Source organism: Convolutriloba macropyga, chromosome 3, assembly GCF_964194025.1.
Source record: "Convolutriloba macropyga chromosome 3, txConMacr16.3, whole genome shotgun sequence".
In the NCBI taxonomy this organism is placed as follows: domain Eukaryota; kingdom Metazoa; phylum Xenacoelomorpha; order Acoela; family Convolutidae; genus Convolutriloba; species Convolutriloba macropyga.
In genome coordinates, this window is record NC_134470.1 from 15,000,839 (window position 1) to 15,022,235 (window position 21,397).

At 34.9% G+C, this 21,397-nt stretch overlaps 1 protein-coding gene across 1 annotated transcript in view; it reads left to right on the plus strand.

Moving 5' to 3' along the window:
- Positions 1-6,631, plus strand: part of LOC142336548 (uncharacterized) — a 30,944-nt gene extending 24,313 nt beyond the window's left edge. Inside the window, exons 5-7 of the mRNA XM_075385456.1 lie at positions 1,578-1,762; positions 2,188-2,325; positions 6,405-6,631. Coding sequence (XP_075241571.1) covers positions 1,578-1,762; positions 2,188-2,325; positions 6,405-6,512 — 431 coding nt within the window. The 3' untranslated portion in view covers positions 6,513-6,631. The remainder of the gene's footprint in view (positions 1-1,577; positions 1,763-2,187; positions 2,326-6,404) is intronic.
- The last annotated feature ends 14,766 nt before the right edge of the window (positions 6,632-21,397 follow it).

The window sequence follows — 21,397 nt, forward strand, 5'->3', positions numbered from 1 at the left end:
TTACTGGAAAGCAATTGTTTCAAGAACGCCCCTTCGTTAGATCCTACTTCTTTTATCCCTAAAACTGTGGACACTATTGATCCCGATTACAATTGCGTGTGCGCTGCACTTAGCACAATTTTGACCGGAAACCCTAATCAAGGCGGAAAAATTGAAGTAATAATTCGTTCTTTACGGAAAGAAGGCCCGGACCGCCACTTATTAAACTTGATGGGCGCTGCCCCTCTTATTAATGGCCCAGATGACCTTAATTTCGTTACAACAACAGATTTGAGAATGCTAGCCCGAACCTTTAGAACTAATATTTACATGTTTTATGACACCGATGAGTTCGAGCAAGCCCACTGGGATTGCTACACTGGAAATAAAATGGGCCCAAATAGAGGAGGAATTTACTTAAAGGCCGGCATGAGCGGTGGAACAATGCATTGTTTTATTGTTACTCGTGTTAAGCAAAAGAAATGAGGGGTAAGTTGTTCAATTTAGATGACATAATTTATTAACCCGGACTAGCACACACATGACAGATATCTAAGTTAAATTAAAGTTCGCTTTTACACTGCATATGGACGCTCGATTTGCACTTTCTTCTTTATCTCCAATAGCGCTTGTTGCTCGGCTTTTTCGTCGTCGGACAAGTCGCTATCACATGCTCGTTGATGCTGTTGTTCGTGTTGCTGTTGTTGTTGACCGTTTGGTGGCTGTTGTTGCTTGCTTGATTGCTGTGATTGCTCGTCTGATTTCGCTGCGAGGGTCTTCTTTCCATTGTTAGACTTGCCGCTTTTTGTTCGCCTCTTTGCCTTCGTTTTGGAGTTTCGAATATGCTCTGCCCGTGGCGTTTTGCCAGCCACTGGAGGTAGTTTTATCGGGGCCTTTCCATGTCGCGCTTTAACAATTTTGCCGTCCATACTGCGAGTAAGTAAAATTTTAAAGCCTGGCGAACAAGGGTATTATGGAGCAAGGCCAATAATAGCAATTAGATATGTTCAGTTTTAATGAACAAAAAAAAAGATATAAGGGCACCAAATTGATTTCCTTTTCCTTTGATTGGAGTTTCAGCAGGCTAAGTTTTAAAGTGAATGACACCGAGGTTGTCCAACTCGAATAATCTTGGTCTTATTTGCCTTGCTCTAAATCGCGCCACAATTTTGTGTGCCTCTTATCAGGTGTTATTTGCCGTGCAAAACTCCACTTTTGGTATTGTTGGTCATTTGTGTGCTAATTCGGTCTTATCTTTGTTAGAACAAGGTATTTGAGTCCTAAGTGTTTGTTTCATTAGCCCTAATGTTAAGACGCATATTTGTATTTGAGACCTGTCAAAATTAGGACCTATTTATTTTACCCGCAAAAGTTCTGGGTGTGAAAGATAAAGTTGCGACTAACAAAGGTGTCAATAAACTACGCAGGAACTAAATTCTACATTTGCACAATTTTGCACAATTTCCCAGAATTTCGATTCATACTCCAATTATTGTCTGGACTGTCGAGTCATGGGTGTTTTGCGTCTGTGTCGTCTGGTTCATACTTCCACGACCTCAACCCGGGAGGCTTAAACGTAAGAGGTTATGTATTTCAAGGCTCTGATTTGATCGGCGGTGACTGTGTGACACTGTACGAAAGATATGACCAGTTTCTGAGTCTGATGGGGATTCCAGCTGTGGTGACAGTTGTCATCTCCACTTCTATTCTTTTGTTGCTTCTCAAACAAAAGAAAGAGGTCATAACTGCTGCAAATTCTGCTGATTCACAGACACAACGACCAGTAAGTTCACAATAATATTAGCTGCATTTGAACAATAATACACACACATCACCTCACCCCGCCCCACTCCATCCACCCAAGCCAGCCCAGCCCAACCCCGTAACTGTCACCAACCGGAATTCGCCTCGCGAGGTAGGCGAGGTATATTTTTCCAGAGTTTTTGACCGAAACTATACCTCGCCTACCATGGCCATATGCTTCTGACGACCGTGGGACTTGATATGAAACAGTCACAATCGCACATGGGAACCAATTAACGATTTAAGTATTACAAGACGGGCTTACCAAATGCTAGTTTGTGAACGAAACGATAGCAGGGATCAAATTGAGTATTATGTCATTGAGTTTTTTGACATCGGTTATTTTTGCATCGGTTATTTTTGGCATTGGGTATTTTACCCTGACACCGTTATAATTTAATGCAGATCACACTTGCGTTGACAGTGAATTCGGTGGTGTTCGCAATCTCAGGAATTCTGCAGTACCTCCTACTCTTTGTGGCATTCTTGATCAGAGATCCCAATAATAGGGCACAAGGAGTCTCCCTACTCGCTATTGGCCAGGTAATGGTTAAGCATTATTGTTCCACCAATTGTTAATTTCAATCTGAATTGAGCTTTTTTTTTCCTATTTTGCAAAAACCTAGGCCAATTTCGCAGTTTTTTTAACGCACAAGCAACAGAAACAAGCAACAATTGAAATTGAAAGTATGATGGGAAAGGTTGATGTTGGATAATTTTTATTGACATAAATGATGCTAGTGCAAAATGTTTCTTAAACGACCTAGCATTTTTCAACTGCATTTTTTTAATAACATTTTTCTGAGTACCATAGTTGACATCCTTGACAGCAAAACGATCTTTGTAGGCTAACTTCAATCGTATTTGGCGGCTTTCCTCCACAAATTATTGCAATAGAAGGCCCATTTGCTGAATGCACGCATTTTTTGTTGCCAAAGAAATGGAGGAAAATGAAACACAACGAAAGCAAAATTTCAAAATAACGTTTAACCAAAGCTATATTTTGCCCAAAATTTTATTTATTTTTTCATTTCTGATATCAATAATATTTCTTGTGTTTCGAACTTTTTGGAGTGATTTTAGTCTTCCGATCGTTTGTTGTCAAAAACAAAGTGCGCTTTGGTGTAAGGATAGATTGAAAGTTATTCCTAGCTCCAATGAACTTTACTTTTCTGAAGTGCCATTTTTCTATCTTGTTTTTGTGACTTTTTAGTTTGTTGTTTGTTTGTTTTTGGTTGTCCTATTTTGATAGCGTTAGCTGATTTGTGGATTTCAATTCAAGTTTTATGCGGAGGAGGCAGGCTGGTTGAAGACAACCGATCTGATCATCTGCTGAGTTGATATGGCTGTTTCCAAAATTTGAAATAGATAATTTTTGTCTTATATGCCACTCAAACAGCACATTTATATGAAAAACCAATATTACACTTGATGAGTCTAATCAGGTTCATTTTGAAAACACACAAGAATTTTTCTAACGAAGAGTGACAGACGAACAGTATTTTTTTAATAGTTAGAGTAAATTAGTTCAATTGGCTGACTTTCATCTCTGCCACTGTACAAAATCTTCAAATTTCCTTTCCTCTTTAAACAGTTTAGAAATCGTAATTTGTTGCTACAAATTGAAACAAAATTCAGTTTTTTGGCATTGAAAAAAATATCAAAACTTAACTTGAGTCTTTCTTTTTTAAAGTAAATTAAAAGTTAACTTTTTGAAAAAAAAAATAAGACGGCTTCAAATTTTTCAATTTTTATATTATAATAGTTTTTGAGAGCATTCTAATACAAAACTGGAGAATCAGTCATGCAACGATACTAACATATCATTGCATGGCTGATCAAAAATTAGTTATTGATCGTACCCGAAAAAAAACCTTTAATTTGTGAAAATTTATGTGAACGAAATTTTTGATGCAAAGTTTGAGACTGAAAAAAGACACAGGCCACTTAAATAGTTTTTGAACACAGGAAATCAGGTTTTAGTAAAATCAATATCAGGTGCAACTCTCCGTACATGTTGCATGCATATAATAAGGGTTTGATGAACCACTTTCAAGTCTCGTTGATCAATTAATTCAGAGTTGGTTAAATTTTTCAATAAGTTATCAGAACAAGGTGCACAGTTTGAAGATCAAAAAACACCAAGAAAAAGTGAATAAGATAAAGAATAGTTTTTATAGTCTTTCATCTTGATATGATTGCATAAAGGAAATGAAGTACCAGGTTTTTTGCAATGCATTAACATCATTTTCGGAAATTTAAGGTCTTGATTTATAGAATTGCTTCACATTTTCGGCTGCATTGATGGAAAAATTTACATTGATAAAGCCCCTACGACATGAATACAAGTTTAAAATAAATTTGACAGGACATGCTAGGGTTGCCAAATAGCAACAGTAACATTACTTCTAAAAATGTAGGGATCCTTGATATTTTTTCTATTTTGTTTTCCTCAAAAGCAGTAAAACAACCTAATATGATATTCACTTTTTTCCTTATAATCCGTTATTTTTCGATATGCGGGCAGTTTTCTGATTTTATTTTAGTCTGGTGTTTAAAACTTCTGAATTATATCTTTCCTGTACTGACATAAGCCATCAATTGGGAAAATAAGCAGTGAACTTTAATTTTATTTTTTTCAACTTTTCTCAATAATTTTAAAATTCAGCCAATTTTTTGGTACACAAAAGGCGGCCTCCTTTGAGTCAGAGGTTTTCCTAATTTTGAGCTTACGTATAGGCAAATTTAGCTGAGATAACAACATTATATGTCAACCTATGTTACTCCTCTATAGGGAAATTTTTCAAAAATTCGTTACATTAAAACAATTCATTCCCCAATGATATCACTCAAAGCTTTCTGTGGATATTATATTGATAGTCAATGACCGATTACAAGTTTTTTATTACATATTATTACAAAACGGAAACAAACAAAGACTTTGCTGGCGTGTTAGATGATTTATTTATTTCAGTAAATTCGTCACTTCCTCCTCGCCAAATGATGGAAACTCTAAACACTAGAAATATTGAATACATTCTAGAATACGGTTGTTCATTATACGAGACGAACGCTGAAATTAGAACAGCTTTTAGAATCTCTCAGGCTAAAAAAAGACGTTGCCCTTTCATGACATCTCGCTGCAATTTTTTTTAATAAAAAGCGCCTGAGGAAAACGAAAATTTTGCCCCAGCGTTATTTTAAATCCCTGTTTTGTATAAATTTGTAAAATGTATGTTTAAGTTGTCCTGTTCCGTTTCCAAACAATATGTAAATACCTGCAAAACAATAAATGAGGACAGTGACAACCCAGGCTGAGGTCATAGACGGAATCAAGCATGTCCAGACCAGAAATAAACGCTCGAGGGGAACGTCGTGCGTCAGTATTACTATTGACTGGAAACTTAATAGTCTGGAAACATCAGAAAAGCTCGAAAGTCTGATAATGAAAGCACGAAAGTCTTAACATGAACGCTCGAGAATCTGGACAAGAATAAATATAGGTCAAGACATGAACGCGCTTTTTCTAGCATTATAAGAAACTAATACCTATATCAGATGACTTACAGCACTCTTACTCCAGAGTACTAATCTCATTTGATTTAAAAATTCAATACCATTGAAAATTAAAATGTCAAATGCCAAAATAAATTTCACCCATTCGTTTGCTAGCATTAAAAATATTTGGATCAATTCTGTTTGCCCCCCCCCCAGCTTAGTGGGCTATTTTTTTTTAAGTGGCCCCGTTGAACGTGCTATTTTGTTACATAATAACGTGCTATATAACAGAATGAAGTTTGTAACGGGTGGGGGGCGTAGAGACACCGAGGGCCGAAACAGAATAGATCCAAATATTTACTTCTTGAGCAATAGAAAGTAGCCAATGTTAAAAATAATTAAATCCATGCCTTGCATGCCAGAGCATTTCATGTTTACAAGAAAATTTACTAAAATGATTTTTTTAGTTTATGTAATTTTTTTAAAACTCTACTAAACAGTTTTGAAGATTTATTTACCAAAATGAATAATTTATGCTAATTTCAAGTATATAGGTTATGTGTAGTTATTGCAGTTTTTCATACTTTGAACGCATGAATGCACGAAATCTGGCAAAAAGTAAAGTCTGGAGAACGCGCAAAACTCTGGACATAGCAGTTTTCGTCTGACAGCTGAACCTGGGAAGCAATAAAGAAAGTTAACCCAAGTTTAGGCCTCGATTTATAAAAAAAGTCAAAAATTCTGGTGAGTAGGGCCTCTGTAGACTAAAGTTACACAGTAGAACTTCTTATCTAACGAAGAAAAGTTGAATAAAAGCTATTCGCTAAAGTCGAGCTTAAATCATGTCATAGACTATTTGGGTCGAGCACGCGGTCATTACCATATCAATCTTCGGTCGAGCATGGTCTTTTCATAAGTCGAGGTCCTGGGAATCAAACAGTTATATGTCAAAATTTCGGAAATAATCAAATTGGTGAACCGATTAGCAATTTATATATAATTAAACGCAATAAGTTTGAATTTCTGATCAAAGCCTTGAAGTTTACTCCTGTTGGCCATGCAGTTGTTTATTGTCCCAACTAGCCATCACTAAATGATTCACAGTATGTTTGTAATATTTACAGATACTTGGCTCTGCAGGGGTCATTATACGAGGCCCAGTGCTACTGGTGATGCGACCCATGCGAAAGGCGTTTGTCAGAGGTGTGAAGCGTCTATGTTGTCACGAATGATGACAGCAGCTCACAAAAATAACACAGGATCTAATTGATTGAAGATAGAAGATACAATCTGTGCAAACTTTTTCCTTCGCTGTATAACCGCTCCTTGCTTTTATTCTTAAAAAATCTGTCGAAATGATAATTTTAAGTCCCAGGTTGAGGTCCAGACCCAAATTGACGTATGATCAGACCCCGTCGAGCGCACACCAGTGTGTTCCCAGACCGAAATTACAGGGTCTGGACGGAAGTTGGAGCGCACTACAGTCTGGATCATGGTCTGGAGATGGTCTGATCAGAGGTCATTTTGGTCTGAAAAGTCTGATCATAGGCGGATTCGAGCGCACTTGGGTCTGATCAGAGGCGACTTCGAGCGCAATTGGGTCTGGTCATAACCTCTTCAAGCGCACTTGGGTCTGATCAGAGGCGACTTCGAGCGCAATTGGGTCTGATCATAACCTCTTCGAGCGCACTTGGGTCTGATGAGAGGCGACTTCGAGCGCAATTGGGTCTGATCAAAACCTCTTCGAGCGCACTTGGGTCTGATCAGAGGCGACTTGGAACGCAGGATAGTCTGACCATGAGCACTTCGAACGCAATTGGGTCTGATCAGAGGCGACTTTGAACACAGGATAGTCTGATCATGAGCACTTCGAACGCATAATAATCTCATCAGAAAGCAATTAGCCTAAAATCACCTTTCCGTTCAGCATAGTCTAAAATCTCATTAAAAATCAGGGTCCGTCAACACTCAATTGGCCGCAAGCGACCAAAAAGTACGAAAACAACAATAATTTTTCTTTACAAAATGAAAGCGAGAAACATAAGTGCTTCTTATGAAAAACAAAAATAAAGAACTAGAGATTCTTTTTCGTTTCTGACCCCAAGCATGACAATGTTAGTATTATAAGACCAAACTGAATATGATTTGAAATTTTTCCGGTCAAAATAAAATAAATCAAAGAAAACAAGAACACATCAAAGAAACACATGAGCATCGTATAGGATATCAGAGTTGATTTTAATTCGTTTTTGCAAAATCAGTTCGGAATCTTCTCTTTGCAGAATTTCGATCGCAATATTTTCATTCGCTAGAACTTCCCACATTCTTCTTTCGCAAAAACTTTGCTCACAATCGCAACAATCATTCGCACTCTTCTTCGACAGCATACATTCATACATACATACATACATACATACATACATACATACATACATACATACATACATACATACATACATACATACATACATAGATACATACATACGAACAAACATACATACATCTAAATTTTCGTAGTTAAGTAAAAAAAATTGGCTTTTGTTTCTGTAAGAATTCACAATTTACATTATCACGGCAGAATATTGCTCTATTATACGTCTTCTAACTTTGCATCTTCAAAAAGTTGTTAACAAACGTTTTCTCGAAAGTTCGAACTTTTCCTCACATAATGCGATAGATCTTTGCAAACTTTTAAGTTAAATCAACAGTAGTTGTGAATTCAGCGGTAGTTTTTCGTGTAATTCATTTTTTGCGGTAATTTTTTTTCACCGCATATGCGGTGGCAGAAATTTACCACTTAATTTTTTTCATCGCAATGAGCGCAAGTCTTACGTTTTTATTCAATTTCGTCGCAGATCTTACATCTTATAGCTATCTTTGCAGTAACACCTCAACCCGTGTGTGTGTGTGTGTGTGGTGTGTGTGTGTGTGTTTGTGTCTGCGTCTGGGGGATAACTGGTGTGCGTGCGTGTGTGTGTATGTGTGTGTGTGTCCTGTGTGTGTTGGCGGTGGGGGTCAAGCGGTGGGGTTAGGGTTGAGAAGAAGGGTAGATGAGAGGGGAGTTCAACTCGACAAGGGGAGGGTGGACAATGTGAGTTTTGGGGGTAATGGACGAGAGCGCTGATGATGGCGATTCTGACCGTTTTTGATCAGAGTGGTCAGCTGGGGAGATGGTCTCGCTGAGTCTGATCAGAGGTTACTTGCGTCTGAAATTGGTTCTGATCATAGTGTGAATTAAGATCTGGACAATGGTCCGAATTTGAGTCTGGACCATGGTCTGAAGATGGTCCTTCGGTCTGGAAAGTCTGATCAGGACTCGTTTAGTCTGGAAAGTTTGTTCAGAGGTTATTTGGGTCTGGAAAGTCTGATCAGGGGTCATTTCGGTCTGGAAAATCTGATCAGAGATAATTTCGGTCTGGAAAATCTGAAGAAAATAATCTGAAGATAATTTCGGTCTGGAAAATCAGAAGAAAATTTGGGTCTGGACCTCAACCCTGGTAGTCAGAGGTTAGCATTTATTTATTTAATATAACGGCCAAAATGTGATATCACAGAGTCCATAAACAGAAAAACGTAGCAAAACGAATTCCGGAAACGACTTCAAGAAAACAATCCCATCAAAAAATTTGTGTAAAATTGAGTTCTTAGAATGAAACTGCACAAAAATGGTTAAACTTCGCCTAAAAATCAGCAAAATAGCTGAAAAGCCTCCACAAAAGAAAAAAGAATAAAGCAAAGACAAGGAAGTTTAGTAATGTGCATTTGCATATAACCTTTTGGCCCCGCTCATCCACAATCTGGGCTCAGCCACTATCAACACATGTACGATAATAGCAGCCTTTCACTATAAACAAAGCAAATGATCCTGCATACGCAAAATTAAACAAAAAAGCAGAAAGCGTGTTTATAAAATGTATGAGAAGCAATTACTGTAAACAAAATGATTAAAATGGCAACAAAAAGACAAAACTCGGAAGCTGCAGGATCAAAATGTTTTTGAAATATGAAGGCATCAAAATTAAAAAGAAAACGTAACGTTCCATCAAATTTCCGGACCAGTTTATATACAAACTGAAACCACAAATTGAGTTTGAAACTGTCACATTGGAAAGCCGAAAAAGTCTACGCTTTTGAAATCGAAAACTATCTCACCGATTCAAGAGTTAAGGAAAAACTCAAAAGTTTGGCTTTTCTTAAAGAAGAGAAAGATCACTTTCAAATAAGGTTAGATTAAGTGTAAAACTACAAAAGGTATTCAACCCTGGTTTCTAGAAATCAGATAACGGTCAATAACATGCCTAAAAAGCAAGTTGACAAAAACTACACTCTTTGAATGTACCAAAAAACTTATCCCAAAATTAACCAAAAACCCCGAACTGAACAAAGTAAAGGTTTACCAAAACAAAAAAACTAGATCACACAAATGGAACCCTGATCTTGCAGGAGATGACAAGATGCGTTGTGACGAAAGTTACGTCTCAGTTTTCTTGGAAAACATTGAGAAACGAAGCAACACATACAACAAAAATGGACATTTTTAGAACGCACAATTTTTGCCGATTTCGAGCAAACAAGTATCCTCTTATCTAAACTGTTGACGATTAGAAATCAATTGAAGTTGGAAAGAAGCAAATAACTCTAATTATACTAAACAACCAAAAAGAAAGAAAACATAGAGGCTTATGATCAACAGCAATTGAAGCAAAACTGATACCGCAGGAAAAAAAACATTACTTCTAAAATCAAACTGAAGACAACCATTAGATAAAAATTTGAACCAGAACCAAATTTTTAATTCGTTTTTTGTAAAACAGGCTACACTATGTTACAGCTCGAAAAAATAATTTCAAGTAGGAGTAATTTTAGAGGCTCACAACTTCAAAACCTCAAAAGTAACTCAAAAGACTCAAACTATCAAGTGACATTAATTCACATGGTAAATCATGTTTTTTGATAAATAGCGAGACTTAAAAGCAAGGAATATAGAAGATTAGTCTAATAAAAACAAGAAACACAATTAAAACCTAAAATTTCGATAAAACATAAAGTAAATGTAGAATGAAAACCGAGCCATATAAAAGAATAAGCAAACAACAGGAAACAAGAATTAGATTCTCTTCTGCAAAGTTATTTTCTTTAAAAGTCAAAAGGATCAACCAATTATAGCGGTAAAACGCAAATTTGCGATTTAAAAAAATAAAAACGATTAAATTGAAATTGATTCATTGGTCAGGCCAACGAAATTGAACGTTTACCAAAATAAGACCACATTATAGGCAGTTCTGAGAAAAAAATTCAACATATGAAAAAAACCTGCTACAACAGAGATTTTTTTCAAACATCATTTCTCCCTTCAATTCAGAGGAAAAAAGAAAGCTCTTCAGAGTTCGTCAATTGGTCATTCCATTTATAGTTCGAGCGTGAATAAAATCCATATTCAAATATAAATTCTCATTGGTATATCAAAGTCTAGATCATGTGACGTGGTCTGAAAAGACAGCTGGCAGAAGATACAGAACCTTTGAATAGTTGACAGCGACGCTGATTTCAATAATAACATCCAAATGACTTTGCGGCTAATATAAATACGTAATGGTTTAAAATTAAAAAAAATAGAAAAAGCCGATTAGACTGATTTAAATTGCGTTGAATTGACTTCAATTAGAGCGAAAACTGTGAAAATTACTTTTAAACATAGCTTAGTAGTTGGCAGAGGTCAAACTAGACCTCATACTGGTTTTTGAAGATTTTCTGAATATGCTTTCTTGTAAACTATTTGATTTTCTAAATGGTTTTATGAAAAAAGGAAAAAAAGCGATGAAATTTTAAAAAATGTCAAGAAAACAGGTTCAATAACCCCGTCTCATCAATACCAAAACAAAAACAAAAAACATTTTTCTTTAAAAAATCTTCAAAACCAATTTTCTTTCAAAGAAGAATATGAGCCATAACGGGAAACACTAAATGAATTCAAAACTGCTATTTTAAAAAACTAAACAAAATGTCGTTTTTAAATCCAAACCTGTTTCATCGAGTCAACAGAAAAAACAATTTGAAAAAAACTTATCTTTTTCAAAAACCCAGAAAAAACAGTCATATGTCTAGTTTAACTAATAAACTACGTATTCAGTTGAAAAAACCAAGCTCTTTTAGTGTACCAAAAAAATATCCCATAATTAACCAAAACCCCCAAATTTAAATAGAGAAAAAAATTACCAAAAAAACTAGATCACACAAATAGAATACAAAATAACAATTTGATTATCAAAAAATCTACGGCAGCAAAAATTTTTGATGGTCAGCGGACTTTTTGATCCCACATACGAAAGCCACAACAGCAGAAAAAGGACAAAATTTTTTTCTAAAAGTTTTTCTAAAAAAGTATTATCATTTTAAATTAACATGATTTTGCAGGAGACAACAAGATGCATTGTGAAAAAAATCACACCACAGTTTTCTGGGAAAACATTGAGAAACAAATCTGCACATACGACAAAAAACGACTTTTTTAGAACACAGATCTTTTGTCAAATTGAAGCGAACACGTATCCTCTTTTTTGAACTGTTGACGATTTAAAATCAATTGAAGTCGGAAAGAAGCAAATAATTCTAATTAAACTAAGCAACAAAAAGAAAGAAAAACATAGAGGCTGATGAGCAACAGAAAGTGAAGCAACATTGAAACCGCAGTACTTCTAAATTCAAAAAAAGCAACATTTAGATAAAAATTTGAATACAAAAAAACCAAATTCATTTTTTTGTAAAACAAGCCAGAATAAATACTAACAAGTAGGGGTAACTCAAAACCTCAAAACCTCAAAAGTAACTATAAAGACAAAACTTATCAAGTGGCATTAAGTCACACGTTAAAATTGGCTATTTGAGACCAAACGATACTTGTAAGCCAGGAGGATGGAAGATTAGTCTGATAAAAAACAAAATGCCAAATTAAAAACCGAAGTATTGATTAAAACATAGAGTCAATATAGAAAGAAAACAAAGCCATATAAAGCAAAAGCAAACAACAGGAAACATGGATAAGATTCTCTTATGCAAAACAATTTTCTCTAAAAGTCAAATGGGTCACTCAGTTATAGCGGCAAAACGCAAATTTGCATTTTAGAAAAACAAATTGAAAAAAAATTTAAAATTGGTGCATTGGTCGAGGCCAACGATATTGAACGCGCAACGATAAACAAATAGGACCACATTTTAAGCAATCCCGAGAAAATGAATAAGTTACAACTTGACAAAATACTAACAAGTAGGGGTAACTCAAAACCTCAAAAGTAACTATAAAGACGACAGATTATCGAGTGACATTAATTCACATGGTAAATGTTGCTTTTTTGAGACCCAACGATACTTGTAAGCAAGGAGGATGGAAGATTAGTCTGATGAAAAACAAAATGCCAAATTAAAACCCGAAGTTTTGAATAAAACATAGAGTAAATATAGAATGAAAGCAATTAACAGGAAACATGGATAAGATTCTCTTTTGCAAAATTTTTTTCTCTAAAAGTCAAATTGGTCACTCAGTTATAGCGGCAAAACGCAAATTTGCATTTTAGAAAAACAAGTTGAAAAAAAAATTTTAAATTGGTCCATTGGTCGAGGCCAACAATATTGAACGCGCAGCGATAAAAAATACGACCACATTTTAAGCAATCCCGAGAAAAAAATAAGGTTAACACATGGAAAAAACCTGCAACAACAGTGATTAACATCATTTTCTCCATTCATATCATAGGAAATTTGTGATTCCATATGCTGTTCCAGCGTGAATAAAATCCATATTCAATTATAACCTCTCATTGACATATCAAAGTCGAGATCATGTGAAGAGGTCTGAAAAGACAGCTCGCAAAATAATACAAAACCCATGAACAACTGACATTGACGCTGATTTGAATAATACCATCCATATCGCTTTGCGGTTATTATAAGTACTTTATGGTTTGAAATTGAAAAAAAAAGATAAAAAAGAGCGATTAAATTGAACTAAATTGCGTTGAATTTTCAAAATTAGTATGTCATTTTTAAATCCAAACCTGTTTGTCGAGTCAAGAGAAAAATACAATAAAAGAACAATCAAACCGAGAAAAATCACATGGCTGGTTTAATTAAAACACTGCGTATTTAATTATATTTTGCTAGAAGTTCATTGAGATCTATCATCAATGAGCCCATAGTGCTAATCGGCAAGAAGTTACCTTAATCGCAGGTGTCAAAAAACTTCCCTTATTAACAAAGAGTCAGCATTTAAAACACAGTAACAATTGACAATAAACTGAAAATGTCAATCATTTGAATAAGAAAACTTTTACAGCAACAACAGTTTCTGATTAACAACAGACCATTTGATCCTAAATACGAGAAAACCAGAGAAGGGACAGGAAAACTATTTTGTTTGACAATTATAGGAAACTCATTTTCAATTCCTTTAAATTACAAAGTCAAAGTAATTTAAAGAAGCAGTCAATTGGTTGATGGCAACGATATTAAACATGTACCATTAAAACAAATAGGGCAACCCTTGTAGCATTACCAACAAAATAAAAATCACAAATAAAACAGAAAATTCTACTGCAATCGGAAGTGGGTTCAAGCACGATTTTCTTCCTTTATATGGAAGACATTTGAAAGCACTCTAGAACTCCTCAATTTCTCACTCCATTTTCTGTTCCAGCGCGATTACAACCCATACCCACCTTCAATTTCTAATTGACATTGAATAAATCAAAATTGACATCAAAAACATGTGAACAGGTCTGAAACCACAGCTCCTAAAGAAAAACAAAACTTTTTGATTGTTGACAGCCGCAATGAGATGAGTAAAACCATTCCTAAGCTGCTAATATAAGTACGTAACATTTCCAAATTTTATTGCGTTGAATTGAGCTCAATTAGAAAACAACCGTGACGCTTGCTGTTAGAAACAGTTCATGGATAATAGGGGTTCAACCATCCCTTCCAATAGTTCCTAAAAAACTTCTGAGAATGTTTTATTATTTGCTTCTCAATATCTAGGTGAAAATTTTCTTTTTTATAAAAATTAAAAAAATTATGAGAAATTTCAGCCAAAATGTTAAAAGACACCCACGCAAAGGATTAAATTACCCTAAGGATTCAAACAAAAATTCAATTGTCATCGTTAAAAATCAAACCAGTACTGTTGTTGAGCGCATTTTGATTTTTTTTGGCAAAAAACCTAATTTAGGCGAAATATTTCAAAAAATTGAACAAAAAGTTTGAAAATCAGCCAATGCTCTTTACAAGTTCCAACCCTGATAAATCTTTTAGAAAAAAAAATTGGCGGAATCTCTTCAATTATATATACTGCGCATGATGAGCTTTCCAGTGATACTACTCAAAGCTCTTGACGACACACATGACGAAGTCCACGACCCAAGACAAGTACTGACCAGACCGACTTGGTTTGCGGACATGGGGTTCCGATGCAACCTAACTCAATGGTCTAGGAAATATTTGGGTCGCGCCTTTCCGTCTGGGCAATGGCAAATTTGTTCGGATCGGTCTGGCCAAAACCAACATTTGGATCTGTTTAATCTGGCCAATACCAATATTTTGGTCTGTTTGGTCTGGCCAATATCCACATTCCGGACTGTTTGGTCTGGCCAATACCCAAATTTCGGTCTGTTTGGTCTGGCCAATACCCACATTTTAGTCTGTCTGGTATGGCTAATACCCAAAATCAAGGCCTAGAGGTCCAGCCAAAAAGATGAGCCAGTCCTCTACAAGTTGTATAAATGCGCGCTATTTTGACTGTTTTTCAAAATAATAGCCATTTGCTACTAACCAACATCTAATTCTAGATGATCAGACTACCTCCTGAAACTACTTTAGAGATTTGCATTCGTCTTTGAAACCACGGTTTTTCACTGGTCAATGGCTTAGGGTGTGTTCGGTCTGGCTAATGGTCTGGACAACGGTCTGGCCTAGTTTCTGTTCGGTCTGGCCACCTGCCCGGACAGCGGTCTAGCCTAGAGTCTCTTTTTTCTGGCCAATCTCCTGGACAAAGTCTGTTCAGTCTGGTCAATGGTCTGGACAACGACCTGGCTCGTGGTCGTTCGATCTGGCAACTAATCCCAAAAACGGTCTGGCCTAAAGTCTGTTCAGTTTCGCCAATGGTCTAGATAAAGTCTGTTTGGTCGTGACGCGAGTGCCCAAAGTCTGTTCGGTCGGGGCAATGCCTATTTTTGGGTATGGTCTGTCTGAAGTCCCCCATGTCCGCGACCCAAGTCGGTCGGGCATATACTTGTCTTGGGTCGCGGAGTTCTTCCTGGGCAAACATATGGATCAACCAAAAATGACCGAACAGAGAAATTCAGTTGGGCGTATAGCTCCTGCATTAAGTGTTGGGGAAACAAAATAACATCAGAATAATTGCTAACTCTTGATTGTTATGTTAGAGATAAGCGTGTACACGGACTAAGAACGTCATTAAGACGCACTGATGTCAAACGGATTCCTGTAAGAAGAATGCGCTAAATTTTTAGCCTCATTAAACTGCTGTAAAGTATAACCGTATTTCTTCAGGCAATGGTGTTTCTTAGAATACAAACTAGGAAGCACTGCTAGATCATTTCTTGGAAAACTATTAAAACGCGTTCAACACATCGGATTTTAGTTCATTAGCACTGAGGCTAATATATTATTGTTCCGATCCCACTTGCGGGGGGAGGAACTATATACTCAAATGGGATTTTTTCATTCAGTCAATTTTGGCCGATCGATATATTCAGCGCAGAGAAATGTGAGTGGCCTCATTAAAAAGCTGGTCCAGCGTATAATTAAAAATTAAAAAGATTTTTTTGATTTTCGTTTTTTTCGAGGAGTTATTGAGGATTGAAGTTTTGTGCGAACACGGGATGTTTGTTCACTTTAAGTGTGATTTTTCTTCAATTTAAGACATTTTCTATAAAATAGTATTTCAAACTTGAATTTCTTGCCAAAATTGAACCAATTTCGTGTTCCTAATAGACTAAAGGGGTTAAAAAGACTAGTTCTGGTCTCATAGGGAGCTGCAATATAAAAAAATTCGAAATTAATTTGAGAGCTCTTTTTCTATAAAACTTTTCTCCTTTTTTTGCTTTTTTAAGAACAAAAAAAACGTTTTCAAGGAATTATTCATGTTTTTTTTTAATTTCGACTCTGAGATTTCGTAATTTTAAATGAAATTTTGAATTTATTATTTAGGTTTTACTAATTTATTGGAGTTTTATGGCATTGACTCTTTGAATGACAGTGCAATATATTCCGTAATGAGACTTAAGTTAACATATTTAGTGCTTTGAGTGGACAGCTAATGGCTGTTAAGACTTTGAAAATAATTTTTCGAATTTTTTTTGAACAATAACCAATCATAAACTTATTATCGTGAACTGTAAGTCAGTCTCTGCGATGACAGCCCCCTCTTCCGCACTACTGTAATCAAACTTGGTTTAGCTGGTGGTTTCATCTTCTAACTTTTAATAATATGACTTCAATGACAAAAGATTTCAAAAAGATTTAAAATTTTTTTTGGATATTTCCGTATTATTGGTTACTTTTGAAATTTAATCAAATTATCCTATTGAGAGCTCCTATTGGCTTCAAGAAGACGTTCAGCGGATCACAGACAAATTTTTTAGAGAAAAGCTTATGGTTTTTTGGTTTTTGCCTGATTTTGTTGTTGTTTTCATAGCCATAAGATTGTTGTGATGTCTTATTGATCACCTGTGCATGAAAAACATTCCAATACTCCTATTGAAGCATAGTTGAGCGTATTTATTGACTTTCGTTGAAATTTATTGAATTAATGGTTGTTATGAATTTAGAAAATAATTTTTCGATTTTTTTTTGAACATTAACCAATCTTAAAATTTTCGTGAACTGTTAATCAGTCTCAGTATTGACAGAACCCGCTTGCTTTCTACTGAAACTAAAACAAATTTTGTTGGCGGTTTTATCTTCTAACTATTGAATATATGACTTCAATAACACAAGAAATCAAAATTTTATAAAAAAAATTTTTATATATTTTCATATTATTGATTACTTTTGAACTCTTATCACATTATGCAAATATTATGCAAATTATCCAGGAATTATTCTAATCACATTGGCTTGGAAAGAAAATCAGTGGATCACAGATAAAGTTTTCAGAGAAAAGCTAATGGCTTAAACGGCTTCGAAATTTTCTTCTCGCACTCTTCTAATGAATTTTGTTTTTCGCTTGTTTTTGTAGTTGTTTTCATAATCTTAAGACTAACTGTGATCTCTTATTGATTATCTATGCATGACAAATATCTTTTTTCTACCATCATGTTATTTTTGAGCGTAGTTATTGACCTCCGTTAAAAGTTTTCGAGCTTAATGACTGTTAAGATTTTAAAAAAGTTTTTCGAAAAATATTTTGAACATTAACCGATCCTAAACTTTTTTCGTTGACTTTTTGTTAGTCAAAGTTAGTACTTACAGGATCTTTTTTTTTCTAATGCAGCAAAAAAATCTGTTTAGCGGTTTTATCTTCTGCCTATTAGTTTTAAAACTTCAATGCCGCTAGTTTTCAAGTTTTTACTAAATTTTTGGGGTTTTTTATTCTATTGAAATCTTATCACATTATCCTAATACTGATAGTTCCCATTGGTTTAGTGAAGACGTTCAACGGATCATATATAAAGTTTTCAGAGAAGAAATTATGATTTAAATTTCTTCGGCACTTTCTTCTGGCAGTTTTCTACTCAACTTTTGGTTGTTGCCTGTTTTTGTTGTTGTTTTCACCTTCAATAACTTTTTGTAAGTCGTATTGACCAAATAATAATGGCCAATAAACATGTTGTCCCATGGAGGCATAATTTAGCGTATTTAAAGGATTCCGTTGAAAGCTAATGAAATTAATGTCGTTGATACTACGAGTTTTCTCAAAAGTTTCTTGTTCATGTCTGATTTTTTGAAATTATTGTGATAAAAAATAAGGTAGTCCATTGCTGTTAAAAAATAATTGAACATAGAAAATTTTTAGTGAAAAGTTCATTTTTTAATGCCTTCGACACTTTTCTTGCTCAATTTTTTTGTTGAAATTGCTGTTTTTGCTTGTTTTTGTTTCTTAGGTAGCCATGAATTGCTGACAAGTCTCCTAATTGAGGATTGAATTAAAGATGTTACCCGAATCAGTTAGTCAGCTTACAGCTTTTAGTCTTAAAAAGTTTATGGTATACATTTTCAAATATTTAATCAACTTTTCAGTTTTTGTTGTTCTTTTCGTAAATTGTAGATCAATGAGAGGTCACATCCAATTTCTTGTACTTCAAAAAAACATATCTACTGATAGTATTTGTCACCTATGCTTTATTTGTTGAACAATATGCGTTTTTATAAACGTTTTTTGAGTGGTCATTTTTTGCGCTTTCTCTCTTCTTTCAGAACAATCGCGTAGTAACAGATCCCATTGGTTTACAAATGTGGCCCAAGCAAACTTATCTAATCTCTCAGTATAATTCCAGCAGCTGAATTAGTAGAAATAAGAATTAAATTGAAAATACATAATTTTTAGATAATAGCTAATGATTTTAATGGTAGCAGTAGTTTGTGTTTTCGCAAATCGTTTCTAATTTTTTAGGTTTTTCTTTAGTTCGTTTCTAAGGCTTAAGTTACCCAAGGACAAGGCCGTTTGGTTTTGTAGTAACTTTTTAGTAATTTATCATAGATTAAATATCATGGATATCATGGATTAGTTAAAAGCTAATAATTTTTAAGACTTTTGAAATTTCTTGGTTCAAAGAATGTTGATTAATTTTTGAATTTCGCCTCATTGATCGTAACATATTCGCATCAAGAAAACTTTCCGACCGCTGTATAGTTAGGCAAATTAGATTTGAGTAGTTAAGGTTTTATCTGACTGCATTCTGACGTTCTTACTGTGTGCTTTCAAATTTAGATATTCAGTTTTTGCCGTGAAGTTTATTGTTTTGCTATTTTTTGGTTGTTTTTTGTCTCGTAGTCTCGTTAAGGTCAGATCTCATTGGCGCTGTGATAAAGCATGGCATTGTGTAATTCAACTAAGAGATAGGTTGTGTAACGATTGTTTTAAACTCAAACATATATTTTTGTAATTTCTTCATTTGGTTGACAATTAAGTCAAAAATGTAGATGAGCTCGGGTCGGAACATCATTTGCGAACGCACATTATCGGGCCACCTTGTGCAATTAACATTCACTTTCAGCATTGGACTTTAAAAGTTTCGAAATGAATTGGTTGACATGGCCAGATGGGTTTTCATAAATCGGCATCTAACTTTGCAATGACGTTATGACATCATTTTCCAAAAATTATTATTCTAAAAAACTCTTGCTTTTACAGCCTATAGTTTTTTACTTTTTATATGGCGTTTTAAGTGGTTAAAATAAACCCGTGAGATTTGAAACACGACCTCCTGTATGATTGTTGCCTCTGCTACCACTGTATCACAATAAAATAGTTTTTTGAGATTTGTAATTTTCACAAATGGACACTACCATCGCATATCTTATGTGGGGATGAAAGTATTGAATTTTTGGAGTTTCTAAGCACTTTTAGGCGTATGTATTAGATTGTTTTAGCGTTTCAAAACGTAGATCTTGTACAGACCCGGCAATTCTTCGGTTGTTCTTTACTTATTCAATAATTATTTTAACAATTACTTTCTTAAGAATTTTTATTCTTGGTAAATTGGACTCTAACACCTCGAATCATGTCTAAATTTTTTTAAAATTTTTCCGGTAGGAAGATAGCTTTGTGCTTTAATTTCTTGCCTTGTTGCATTTTTCCCATATATCATGGCACACATTTCGAGACAAAAAAGTTCTTGAAAGTTTAAAAAATCAAATTTTTGTTAAGAATAACAAAATTTTCTTTCTCGATAAAACTCGCAATGGCTGATGAGTCGCAGCAGGTGGCTATGAAACCCAACAATTGGATAATTTCAGCCCAAAATCTAAGCAATTTTAGGCGTAGAATTTTCAAGAGATCAGTCTGAACAAACGCTCTTTTTTGTATGATCACTGCTAAGGCTTAAGTGTTGAATTTTTGTAAGGTCAATGCTAAAATAAACACTATACAGCAAGATGTACGCTGAAAATTAAGCGCTGAAATAAAGTACGATCTAGTCCTTTATGTAGAAAACTAAGTAGTATCTAGCAGCAAATTTCGTTCAAGATCTACGACTAAAAACGTCAAATGTATTGACCAGGTACGCTTGAAATTGCCAAAACTATGTACGATCGACGGTTATAATTGACAAAACTATGCTAAATCTGCGTCTGGATGCTCTTAATTATGCAAGATCAGCGCTTAAAAACGGTGATGCTTTTTTTCAACGAGTTCAGTTCATGTCTTACCTAAGTTCAACGCTTTCACAGCCTAGCGTGCATAGTTTTGCGTTTTTTAAACGCTGATCTTTCGGATCTGGTATCTGTGCGTCTCTTCTCAAACAATTACGTCTCTCAATTTGGTCTCGATGAAATTCAGGCAATGAAATTTGCTTTGTCGACATCGGCCACGTATTGATACAGTTAGTGAAAATGCTAGGCGACTAGTAGTAGATGCAATAAATGAAAACTTGGCACCTAAATTCCTCATCATTGTTTTCTTGTACGCTCAATCGGTGTTAACAAATATTCGTACCTTCAATTTGAGTCTACAAAAATGTGCTTTATGCAGTCTAGGTAACATAAAACGCCTAGTTGTTCTTACAAAAATAAGATGAAAAGTGTTTTTCGATGAAGTCATACCCAATTCGAAACTCTTTGTCACGCTTACCGTTTCAGTTTTTGGTTTGGATTCACAAGTGCTGAATATTGTCATGATAAAGTGCTCAATTAAGTCAAACAAAAAATGAGTTGAATAACAACTCAATTTGTCTTTTTCAGTTAGTAATAAGCGGAACCGCTGCCACATTGCTGTTTTCTGAGTTCACAAGTGAAAAGTTTTGGTACCGTGCATTTTGGTCTCTCCTCAAATTTTTAAAATAAATTCTAACCGTGGGAAGCTCTCATTTCCTGACAAATGCAATTTTTCGCTCCACTCTGATCTAAAGGTTTGTTGCCAAGATAATTTTTTATCGAGAATTTAAAT